At 57.5% G+C, this 12,396-nt stretch overlaps 2 protein-coding genes across 2 annotated transcripts; both read right to left on the reverse strand.

The window, feature by feature from the left end:
- Positions 1-5,758: 5,758 nt before the first annotated feature.
- On the reverse strand, positions 5,759-6,123 carry NHLRC4 (NHL repeat containing 4). Its single transcript, XM_090279378.1, is given in 2 exon segments — positions 5,759-5,994; positions 5,997-6,123. Coding segments are annotated over 2 exon segments (333 nt in total). The 5' UTR covers positions 6,094-6,123.
- Positions 6,124-8,690: 2,567 nt separating this feature from the next.
- Positions 8,691-10,956, reverse strand: PRR35 (proline rich 35). The gene is made up of 2 exons (XM_090279188.1): positions 9,831-10,956; positions 8,691-9,562 (listed from the first exon to the last, which is right to left on the reverse strand). Exons 1-2 carry the CDS (start codon positions 10,922-10,924, stop codon positions 8,929-8,931), a joined length of 1,728 nt encoding a protein of 575 aa, XP_090135314.1. The 5' UTR covers positions 10,925-10,956; the 3' UTR covers positions 8,691-8,928.
- Positions 10,957-12,396: the final 1,440 nt, after the last annotated feature.

The raw sequence follows: 12,396 nt of genomic DNA on the forward strand, positions 1-12,396 counted from the left end.
TGAAAATTTAAACAAATTGCTGCTGGGCTAAGAGAAACCAGACATGTGCATGCTGCTGGTGGCTGTAGGCAGGCAGTAGTGCAGATACCCCAGAAGATGTCTAGGGACATACCTCGTAAGCTAAGCCCATCTCCCTGCCCACTGAGCCTCCTAGAGGAGTCTCAGTGCTCAGAGAACAGGCTCAGCTCTCACAGTGCTTCTAACTTTACTCACAGCTGGGCCTATCCTGCCCTGGGAGCCCCATCATTCCACCATTTCAGGGCAGGGCTCCCAACAGGGGAGTGGTTCCTCTTGTTACAGCTGAGGACTCCCTTTGGGACGTATTCTTTCAACCAGGGAACTATCTACAAGTGGGAGTGGGAGAAGTTCACCAGCCCTGGGTAATGGGAGAGATACCATCATCTTCTCTCAGGACGAGGGACACCAGCCTTCCTGGCCTCTCACTATCCTCACAAAGCCTCTAAGCAACAGGAACACGCTCAAGCAGCTGCAATTCCTGAATTTTGTGGGACCTTAAGCCTTAACTTGCCTAGAAGTAAGCTCACTGGGGATGAGGGTTTCTCAGCAAGCACCTTATTCTTTCACCTGAGCCTCTCCCAGGGGGGCCAGACAAGCAGCAGGACCTCACCCAGCATGGACTGAGGGTATTCATCTTGAGGCATGCCCATTCTCAAGACACTGACTGCCCCCATCATCAGCATAAAGGGCAGAGCAGCCACCTTGAGCTAAGATCCCCAAGTTGGAGCCCACACCAGAGGGAGAAACACAGGCCTCGGACAGAGCCTGGATCTCCAGGCCTCAGTGCTCACCAGCCCCTTGGGGATAAGGGAACAGAGACATGCATGCTGGGGCAGTGTTACATTGTGGAAGGTGCAGGGAGCCTTTTCCTGAGGATCAGGAGGCACTGGGAGGCCTCACACAGAAATGCCTAGGGCTTAGAGGCCACTGATGCAGCTGCTTTCCTCCCTGCAGGCAGCCCAGCCTGGGCTGGAGAGTGAAGGCTTCTCCCAGCAGCTTGGAAAAGGGGCCTTTCACAGCTGTGGGTTCCAGCTGAACAGGGTCCCTCTGAGTCCAGCAGCAGCAGGACTCCCGAGTGCCCCTCCTCCAGTGACCAGGGAGAGCAGGCAACAGTGGGAGCTGGCAAGGGAAAGCCTAGAGCCTGATAGCAGCCTGGGGCCAAATTCCTGTGGCCATCAATAAGGGCATCCAGAGCCAACTTATCTTCCTGATCCTTTTGCAGGGACTGTCCTCCTGATGGCATCGTGAGAGGAACAGAGCAATTTTGCCTGTGAGGAACCTGGTGTGTCTGGCTTGGCGCCTACCATTGGGACCAGCCAGCACAGTCCAAGCCTCTGAATGCCAGCCCGTCAGGACATATCAGTTCAGCCAAATGACAGCATCACACCCTGCTTGGGGACACCTTTCACAGGAGCTAAGGAAAACTGTTCATGGTTACTGTTGGAAAAGCAGCACAAGTGGCCTAATGACGAGCAGATGCTCTGGGGGAGATGGTGACACGGTGTGCTCGCTTTGGAAAACTTAGTCGCGTTGCACACTTTCTTTGTATGCATTATGCTTCATCTACAAAGTTTACTGAAACAAAAGAAAAAAGAAGCAACTCCTCATGTCTAAGGAACAGCAGAAGGCAGAAGCTGATGTTCTTATCCGTGGGGTAGTAAGAAAGAACTCATAACAGATTATGGGGCAAATTCCAATTCCTGCTCCCACCTCAGCCTCTGGGAGTGATGAACACAAAGAAGTCTGCTCACATCACACAGCCAGAAAGAGATGAAAGAGCAGGCAATCGATAGTAGAGGTGTAGATGGGAGAAAGCAGGGCACCAACTTGGGCAATGTGTACATCTTTAAAGACTGTGATTTAAAAAAAATAAAAATGAAAAAGAAAAAAAATAAAACAAGGACATACACATGGAAAAGCCTCCTCTGTTAAGAATGACACCAAGTTCCCTTATGAAACAGCACATTCCCAGATCAGTCAGGGTCTCTGAGGTGCCCCTTCCCACAGAACCAGAGGCCAACAGTCTACCTTATGAAGGACAAGGTGTACGCCCCTCTCATCCTCTGCATGAACTGATTCCAGGGAAAAGCCAAGATATGACTGGCCAGGGACATTTCACTGGCTAAAACCCTCCTCTGTGAAGCCTCCCAGTCACTGCTCCTCTACAGCTCACAATAATTATTTTTACCCCATGTCGTTTATGTTTTAAAAGACATTCTTTCCTCATGTTCTGTGAACCGTGCTTTTCTTTTCCCCCTCTCATTTCAGAAGAAGGGACATGAATCTAGGATTCTGGTTTTTGCCCTTTACGGTAGTCAGGGACAACTATAAAGTTCCTCTGACCCTGAATGCCCTTCCAAAGAGTCCACAGCCGGGCCCAAGTAGGGTGGGTCAAAGGGAACCAACCAGACGCCCTTCCCTCTACAGAGTTTTGGGACCAGGCTCCTCGCCAAAACAACCCACGCGGCCCGGCCACAAATTCTTCCGGTCTGGGAAAACGCACTCCTGGGGCGGGAGGCGGGGGAGTAGGTTGCGGGGGCCGCTCACTGCCCTCCTCAGTCGCAGGCCGGCCCCGGGCCGTGGCCAGTGGCGTCCCCATTTTACAGATGATGAAGCAGAGACTCCGAGTGGCAAGAGGCCTGCGACGTCTCCCGGTGAAGACTCTGGTAGACCTTTTCGCTCTCCGTCGCGTAGGCCCAGTCCCGCGGGCGCCGGGGAGTCAGGACCCACAGCCCGGCGCCCCAAGGTCGCACCGCACGGACGCCGGCCCTCCCCGTGAACGCTCACCGGCTGCTCCTGGGAGAAGCGCGCCCTCGGGCGGCGGGCTCGGGATGGGGTTGGGGACCGCGTTGGGCTGGCTCGGGCAGACGATAGTGGTCGCAGTTCCCAGCCGTTCCGCGGGACACGAACCCCATTTCCGCCGGCTCCTAACGTTGCCGCGCGACGGTCCGGCTCCCAAAGGCGCTCGGACTGCCCGCCGGCCTTGCCCGACAGTTCCGCGCAGGGTAGCGCTCCCGTCCCCGGAGCCCGTTGCTGGCACGCGCAGCGTCCTTTCCCCTCCAGCCTTCTTGTTCCCCACCCCCACAGCGCCCTCGCCCCTCCATGCAGCATTTTGTGCTCCCCCAGTGTCCTTGTGCATCTCTCAGCGTCCTTGCCCCCCACCCCCCACCCCCAGTATCCCCAGCACCCCTGCCTTACAGTTCCTCCACCTTCCCACAGTTGCCAAACCTTCCCGGGGTTTCCTCACCTGAAGAACCCAGGCTTTTGAGGGTCCCCCACTCTCCCAGAGTGAAAGGACCTCCAAGCCCTATGTGTGATCCCAGAAAGAGCTCCTCAGCCCCAGGCTGGCACCTTTCCTTAGCACACTGGCCTCTGTAGAGGGTCGCCCCAGGGTCCCACCCAACTCCCCACCTTGCCCAGGAACAGGTGGGCTAGGAAGTGGTTGGGCCCTGGAGGACCAGCCCAGAGGCTTCTGCCATCTGATCATTAGGAGGCGTCCTGGCCTCTCCTGCTCTGGGGAACAATCACCCTAACACCAGCAGCAACAACAATTGAGCACCTACTGCACACACTTTACATTGACCCATTTAATCCCCCACCCACAGGGCTGAACCATATGCAGGGAAACTTATAAGAGGTGAATGGCCTAAAAACCACAGACCCCAATGTCCTGGTGATAGACAGGAGCACCCCCTCATCAGCCCTCAGGGGCAGGACCAGGCACTGTCTTTTCCCCCTGAAGACCCTTCACTGGGACTAGGAGTGTGGCTAGGCACCAGACTCAGTCACCCTGCACTTCCCCACCATTTTGGGGCTTCATTTCCCTGCTGGCTTTTTTTTTTTTTTTAAGTTAAAAATGTATGTTTATTGATTTTAGAGAGGAAGGGAGAGAGAAAAATATCAATGTGAGAAAGAAACATCTATTTGCTGCCTCCCATATGTGCCCCGACCTGGGATAGAATCCACAACTTTTTGATGTATGGGACACTCCAACCAGCTGAGCCACAATAGCCAGGACTCACTGATGTTTTTAAGCAACAAGTCTGTCTGCGTAGGAAGGCTCTCCTAGGCTGGACCACTGACCGGAGCCCTCCCAGCACCCCTACCCATGAGCTTGGAGCTGTTTGGTCCTGGTTTACAGAAGAGAAAACGAATGATTAGACAGCCTGTGAAACAGTCTCAGATGAAAGAAGTGGCCAGGGTCATGCAGGTTCCCAACCCAACCATGTGACACCCCAGGGTGCCTGCAGGGTACCCCTCATCTGCCTCCCCCTTACCTCAGCTGGGCCCAGAGGCTGCAGGAGGCTTGGAACCTGAGGTGTCTGTGAGGATGAGGGACTGTGAGGGGCTGCACCCTGCCCAGGCCACCCAGCCTAGCCTAACCCAGCCCAGCCGCACCCTCCCTGCCTGACTGTGACTGATTACGAGACTGGGACTTGGCCACCTGGTGGGAGAAACTGCCTGGGTAAATGCTGGCTGCTGGCCCAACACACCAAAGATCTTTAGGCTTCAGCTGTGGGCCCCAGAGCCCAGGCTTCTTGGGCCCTGAGCCAGTGGACCAGGGCCTGAGTGGACGTGGTGACAGTGAGCACTGGGGCACAGTGAACTGGAGCATGGAGAGGACTCAACTTTGGAGGCTGGGAGGCAGCTAACTTGTGATTTCTGACAAAGTCTGACTTCTTTCCAAGAGGAAGACAGGAGGCCAGCCCAGGGTCTGGCCCACTAGGTGCTCAGCAAACGTGCAGGATCAGGAAGACATGGCTGGCAGCCCTGGAGGACTCCACCACCCTGAATGTTTTTCTCATGGTGGTCTGGGAACCTGGAGGCTGGACCTACACACAGTGAGGAGGCTGCTACCATCTGAGCCCACCTACTCAGGCAGATACAAGTGGTACTGGTGTTACTGGGTAGGGACCTGACTCTGAGTGGGTCTTCCTAGGGCTAGTTGTAATGTGTGGGTTCTTGACTTTGTGTAGGAAAGATTTTACAACACGAGTCCAGGTGACTATGAGGATACATTTATTAAAGCTGGGGACAATGAAACAAGGAAGGGCTTGGCATAGATGAAGCAACAGGAGAGCCTAAGCTGGGTTACTTTAGCTCACTGGGAAATCAGAGAAAAGGGGACTTTGGAGACAGGTTCAGGGTATTAGCCTGGGACAAGCTGCCAGCTTCCCTGTTGCCTTAGAGTTTAGAAGACACGTGCCTGTGAAGAAAGGAGTGGGGGGAAAAGGGAAAGGGAACAGTGTGGACTGTTTTCCAGAGGGGGAAAGAGCACTCTAGCTGGGTCCTTTGTCTTGAGGCTTTTTTCTCTCTCTCCTGTAGGGGGTAATCTTAGGGGAGATTTCAGAGGAGGGTTTCAACAGAATATTCATCAATTCTCCAGGTGTGCCCTTTCAGGGTCATGGTCTCCACTGATGGGTCAGTGACAGGGCAGGGGTCTTTAGTCATTGCAGCTGGTTCTGGCATCGCCCACATGGTTTTGCTGCTTTTCTGGGCCTGGAGCTGAAACACAACTGAGGTCTAGATGTTATCTCCAGGGAGGAAAAGCCAGGAGAGAAGAGGTTATCCTGGGGAAAAAGTCCTTGTTTTCCTAGTTTTGCCCCCTGCCAGGCACTTGGGTCCCCAGGGTGACAATCTGGACCTGTCTGTAAATTGCTCACCCATTGTGCTCAGCTATCTGTCTCAGTTTCCCTATTCTACTTGCCAAGGAATTTTCCTAGCTTCTTACTATCCTGTCTCACTGGTACATCTGGATGTAGCTATTCCCTGTGTCTACCACCATGAGCTGGCCCTGGGGCACACAGGCCATGCCCAAGGGCCACCCCAACCCCTCAAACACCAAGCAGATGGGTGCCCCAGCTTGGCACTGCTGCTTGTCTGTCACAATAACATTACCCTCTGAATCAGTGCACACATAGGCCGAGCAGCCAAAGGAATGCCCTGTCAGGCCCCCCAGGAAGCCCAGGGGTGGCAGACACTGCTGAACAGCTGAACATCCCCAAACTCCTCACTCCCAGCAAAGCCCCCATCGGGCTCCAGGCCCACCCAGCAGGGGCCCTCCAGACCCAGCATGGAGGCTGGGGCCAGCAGCTTCAAGGTGGGGCCCAATGTGAAGCTGTGTACAGCCCCAGGCATATAGTCTGTTACCAGGAAGTGGCCAACAGCAGCCACAGCCAGCCGCTGAGGGGTCAGGAAGGTGTCCACTGTCACCCAGTGGACTTGGGGGCTCGGGAAGTGTGCTGGAGTGCATGGACAGCCCCATGGACAAGGCCACTGACCACCATGAGCCCCGCAGCTATCAGAGCCTTATCCTCTGGCAGGAAGTCCCCAACCCCTGGCACTTAACAGGGCAAGTGGCAGACAGAGAGTCTTTCGAGGTCCAGCACATAAATGCAGGGAGAAGACCCAGCTGTCAGGAAGAGCAGGCCATCTGGGGAGTAGTGCAGACCCCAGGGCCCCCATCCAGCCCCTGAAGGCACCAGCACCTGCCTGAGCAGCCATGAGTGAGTGGAGTCTCCAGATTGGTCCAGAGTGAGGTGAAGACCCTGGGGGGCAGCTGACCAGCTGGCAGAGAAGGCCAAGGAGGTCAGAGCAGGAAGCCGGAGGGTGGATGTGCTGGCACAGCCTCTCTGAAGTAAGTTGCTATGATTGAGTTAAGTTTGGGGCTGCTAGAGAAAAAATGCTCCAAAGTGTGCCAAGCAGCAGCTGCCTTGGTCCTCCTGTGCCCTCCCAGGCAGTGCTGGTGTCACCTGTTTTAAAGATGAGGCAACTGAGGCACAGGGTGAGGAGTGAAGGAGCTAGATTCAAACTCAGTTCCACCAGGTCCTGAGTCCAACTCAGCCTGCAAACCCACCTGCCAGCTGTGTCTCTGAGTCCTGTTTTCCCCAATGTCATACCTGGAATATAATTCTGGGAGACATAGACCCATGAAGGCCCTGTGGGTTTTGCTCTGAGGCCTGAATGAGCTCAAAGGCATTGAGATGTCCCAAAGTGGGGGTTGGGGTGAAAGATGAACAATATTTCTCAAATTCATCTGCCCAGGGACTGCCCTCACACAGTCCCTGGAAACTTCCAAGCCCTGAGAGATGAGGTAGGAGTCCTGTCCTAGGCCTCTCCACCTGCCTTACCCAGCGGGAAAGGTCTCCTCCTACCTGGGGCCAGGTCCTGGGCACTGCTCCACTAGCAGCCACTAGAGCCTGAGGGAGTGGGAGGGGCCACCTTGACATGGGCAAAGGAGGAGCCACTGGGCCCTATGGAGTGCTGACACTCAACTGCTAAACCCCAGGGCCTTCCCAGTGCTGCTACATTCCTGCCTTGGGGCCTTTGCACTGGCCTCTGGGACATCCTTTGTGCTGCCCCTGCTTGGTTGGATGTCACTCATGGTCAGCCCAACAAACTCCTCTCCAGGGAGGCCCCCACAGCCACCCACACCCCACACCCCACACCCCTCTGCGATGTAAGTCACGGGCAGCCCCACCCACCATCCCCCAGCAGGACCAGAGTCCAGATTGGAGGATCTCCAGGAGTCCATCTTGTCCCCCCACCCCCAGACTGGGCAGGTTGGATACTGTCTTCCTGATCCCATTTCTGTACCTGCGAAGTTGGGGTGATCTCCCCCACCAGGGCCAGGCTCCCATCCGCCCTATGGGTGATGAGAAATCAAGGAGCAGCAGATACCACACCTGTAGGTGCTGATGGGAAGCTAAGGGCTCAGGACCTGGGGGTTCTTTGGATACCTTGTGACTCAACCCACCATCCCCTGCAGCTCTTCCAGGAAGCCCCTGGCAGGGGGAGGATCAGCCTCTGTCTGCAACTCGCAGCTCTCCCCGCCTGGTTGGCCTGCACCCTGCTCTCTGGACACTGGCTCTTAACGCCCCTTGGTGGGGAGGGCAGCCGATGCTATCTGCTGCCTGCCCGCTGCAGTTAATGGGGCAGCTACAGGTCCTGCTCCGACTGGCCCCAGCCCGGCTGGCCCAGCTCGGGGAGCCAGGCACAGGCAGGAACTGCCTTCCCTGGGGCCATTCCTGAGTGGACACATAGGTGTGGCCAACTCACAGGGAGAGAAGTGATTAGCTGGGTCCAAGGGTCCCCTGGGAACCCCTTCTACCTGCCCCCCACCCCTGCCTGTGGGAAAGGCCAAGTCCGGCCCAGCTCTGCTAGGAGGGAGGCAGCGATCTGTGAAGGCCACCCGATGCCTATCATGGCTGCAGGGGCTGGCAGGGACCCAGTGGTGGCCATGCTGGGCAAGCAGCCCTGGGCCACAGAATGTGGGGGGCTCCTTTTAACCACAGTGGAAGCAGCCTCCAGCATGAATCTGACATTAGGGCTATCCTGCCAGACACAGGGGCTGGAGGCTTGCCCGGAGGGCCCTGCCCACCACCCATGTGCTGGAACATGTCTGACCAGCCCCCAGGCCACATGCACCTGCCTCTCCTTGCTCTGTCCCCTCTGATGGAAAGCTCCCCAACTCTATCCCCAGATTCTGCCCCCCTCCCCCAGGGAGGGCCCAGTCTACAGGAGGAAAGTCAGGACCTGAAGGTAGATACCTGGCAGGGAGGCCCAGGACACTGCCTACCCCAGATGCTCAGGCTGGGTACATTTCCGCAGGGGGGAGGTGTTCTGGTAGTGACAGTGGAAAAGCAAATGAGAGAGGAGGCTCAAGCACAGTATGTGAAGATGGTTTCTATTTTAATGTCCATAACTGTGATCAATAAAAAGCCATGATTCTCTGCTGTCCTGTGTGGCACCAGAGGCAGGCCACGGCCATGGTCGGTGAGGTCTGTCCATGGGCATGCTGGACAGACCTTACCCCCAGGGGGCTGAGGCAGGTAGAGGGCCAGGTGGTGGGCATGGGTTTGGGAAAGGGCCCCTGTCTGTTACAGGAAGCAGTGGCAGCAGGAGCTGTAGTCAGACCTCAGCACCTGCGGAGCTCTGTAGGCCGGAGACACCCTCTGAGGGCCAGGAGCCCCCAGCCCTGCCACGGGGGCCCCAGCTACTGCCAGGAATGACAGGGTCGTCTGGGGCTTGGAGGGGGAGACCCGGGGGTGGGACACTGGAGTCAGCCTCACACTTGGTGGTATGGCCAGAAAAAGGCTCAGCTGCTGTGGAACCCAGCATTCTGGGTGGCTCAGGGGTCCCCTGGGCCAGTATGGAACCCAGGTCCGGTTGTCCCCAGGTCCCCGAGGTCACCTCGGGTACCTTGGAGGGTGTCCGTTTCACAGAGAGGTCAAGGGGCACATCCGAGGGCCGTACAGCCTGCTCTAGCACCTGGTGGATGGTGAGCAGCTCCTGGCGGATCTTGCCCAGCTGTTCTCGCAGAGGCCGTGGGGCCAGGTCCCTGGCAGGTGCCAACAGGCCCAGGTGCTGCTCCACCCTAGCATAGTCACCGAGGGCCCGTGTCAGGTCCTCGCACACATGCCCAGGGACCCCCAGCACCAGGCCCGATGGCTGCTGGGGCCGGAGGGGAACGGGGCCCAGGGTCTCAGGGTCGCCTGGCTCCTTGTCCTCAGGCCAGAGAATCACAGAGGGACCAGTCTGCAGGCTAGGGAGTAGGAGCCAGTCAGAAGGCTGTGCTGTGTCCCTTGCACCCCAGCCTCTGCCCTACTCCCCCTTGTGCCCCCCTGTGCCGTCTGTCTCCCTGGCCTAGAGACCCGGAACCCCAGAAGGCTGGCTTTCTGGTCTCAGTAACCTCTCTGTGGCCTGAAGCCTGTAATTCTGGACTCTGAGCTCAGGACACTGACCCAGCCCTCCTCCCCCAACCTCAGCCACCTCTCCCCACCCACATGTGACTGGGGGACCTTGATACCTACCTGCTCTGGGAACCAAAGTTGGCCATGCTGGAGGGGGCCTTCGGGGGCTCCAGCCTGTTTCCCAGGGGCAGCTTCCTCTTGGGGTCACTCTGGGCAGTAAGTTCCAGCCCACCCTCCTGCCCTGGGTCTCTGGGGGCAGCACAGAGCCAGGGCCCAGCCAGCCCAGGTACTGGCACTTTCAGCAGCCCAGGGGCCGGAGTCCCATGGGATCCCTTGGGAGGGGCAGGGGGCTTGGCAGGGGCAGCCTTGCCTGACTGCAGCCCCAGGCTGTGCTCCAGGAGCAGAGGGTAATATACGTGGGGGATAGGAGTGGGGCGCTCAGGGGGTTGCAGGGCTGGGAAGGCAGAAGCTGGGGGAAGCAGGGGGCTGGCTGAACCCAGGAAGGGCATATGGGCTGCAGCGGCCAGGGATGGCCCCAGGTAGGAGAAGAGGCTGGGACCAAGAGGGTAGTTGACCCCCAGCAGGGACAGCTGGAGGCTCTGAGTCTCAGGAAATTCACTGGAGGTGGGTGGAGGGTAGCAGGGGACACTGCTCTCAGGGCCCACTGTAGCTGAGTCTACCATAACTGTGCTCCTGGGGCCCCTTCCTGGCCCCGGCTTCCATGATTCAGCCAGAAGCCCACCAAGGCCTGCACCCTTCTGGGCATCCTTGGCCACAGGGGCTGTGCTCCCTGGGGACCCCTCAGCCTCTGGTTTGGGGCCCCCAACACAGCGGTGCTGGGAGAGAATGTCAGTGACAATGAGGTCGGGTGTGGTGGGACTGTCTGGAAGCTGAGCTCCTCGAGGATGCCTGCCAGGGTGTGTGGGGTCAGAGGGGCAGTCTGTGGTAGGCCCAGGGGGCTGGGGTGCAGTCGGGGCACCGCGGCATGCCCAGTCTGGAGAGTCAAGCAGCAGCGAGAGGGAGTCCTTGCAGAGGCTGTACTTCATGTGGTTGTACAAGTGTGACTTCTCCAGGCAGGTGAACGGGCACTGGAAGCACTTGTAATTGTAGGGCTTGCCCCAGGGCCGAGGGATGTAGTGTGGCTTCTTGGGCTTCCGGGCCCGCGCCCGGGCCCCGGAGCCCAGGCGGCATGAGCCTGCCACCTCTCGGGACATGGCAGCCTGCTAGTAGATGGGCAATGGCACCATGGCACCTGCAGACAAGGGAGCCTTGTTCAGTGCCTCAGTCAGCTCCCAGAGCTCCAGGAGTAGAAGCCTGGCATGGCACCACCTCCACCCTGCAGCCTGGGTCTCCCTGGACTTTGCCCTTGCAGCCCCCTGACCTGGAATGCCCTCCCCACCTCACCCTTTAGTTCCTCTTCAAGCACACGTCTAAGGTCACCAGGTGTAGCTGATAAAAATGTAGGATGCCCAGTTACATCTGACTCAGATAAACCACAAATACTTTTTTAGTATAAGTGTAACCTAGCGAATATTTGGAATATACTAAGAAGTATTTGTTTACCTGAAATTTAAGTTTAACTAGGCACCCTGTATTTTATCTTTGCCCCAGCTCTGGCATCTCCCCAGCAGGTCCAATAGTGGGGTGATTCCTTCCAGGCCTGTTTCCGGCTATCCTGCAGGCATTTAGTGAGTGACTGGAGGAAGCCACATATGACCAGGCACATTTCTGGGGGACATCAGCTCTTTCTTGTCTTATTCCCTTCCAGAGACCCCTTTTCTGTGCCAGGAAGCTGAGATAAAAAGTCGCTCAGATGAGAAACTGGCAGAAGGCTCTGAGCCTCCGTGTGCACACCAGCGTGTACTCCTGCTGGGTACTGGAGGTCTCTGAGGGGGTCAGCCTCACGTGGGGCTTGGCCAGGCTGGGGGGCGTGGACGTCACAGCACGGCCCCACAGCACAGCCACCTGCTCAGCCTGGCTCCATCTGGGTGGCTTCGGGCAGGTCAGCAGCCGAGCCCGCAGTGGCCAAGCTCGGCCAAGACCTTCCTCTCCCCATGCCCTGCATGTTCACTCAGAAGCTGCTCTGCACTCCATCTGGGCCGCCACCTGGGCTGTCCACTGCCCTGGTGATGCCTGTGTGGGGCGCAAGGAGAGTGTGCACACACACGCCTGTGAGGCGCTACATAGCCCTCACTGAGTGCCTTGAGAGAAAACCTCTGCACAGCTGGGTTGGCTGGGAACAGAGCGGACCACCAAAATGCATGGGGCACATGCACACAGGAGGCACACACCACACTCAGAGTAGACATGGTAACTGCATATGAGGGCACTCGCAGCACAGGGTGGGTATGAGCAGGCACGCAGACGCAGTGATCAGCACATACACACACACTACACAACCGAGATACACATGGTTATGGACACTCTCATGGATATGGATGGAAATACTCGCCCTGTGCCCCTGTGCTCAGGGATGGCCAGTGGGGTAAACAGGGGGGCTGGGGCAGCCGGGCAGCCACTGAGAGCAGGTTGTCCTTCCTGATGGCCTTCAGGCTCTGCACATGGCAGGCAACCATGTCTGCTGCCCTCAAACACTGGGTGGGCACCCCCATTATGAGAACAGCCAGAAGGATAGAGAGGGTTGTTCATCGAAGAGGCCCTTGAAAGGGGGGGTCAGCGTGGTCAA

Source organism: Furipterus horrens, unplaced genomic scaffold, assembly GCF_987537825.1.
Source record: "Furipterus horrens unplaced genomic scaffold, mFurHor1.1.pri manual_scaffold_5, whole genome shotgun sequence".
NCBI classification, from domain to species: domain Eukaryota; kingdom Metazoa; phylum Chordata; class Mammalia; order Chiroptera; family Furipteridae; genus Furipterus; species Furipterus horrens.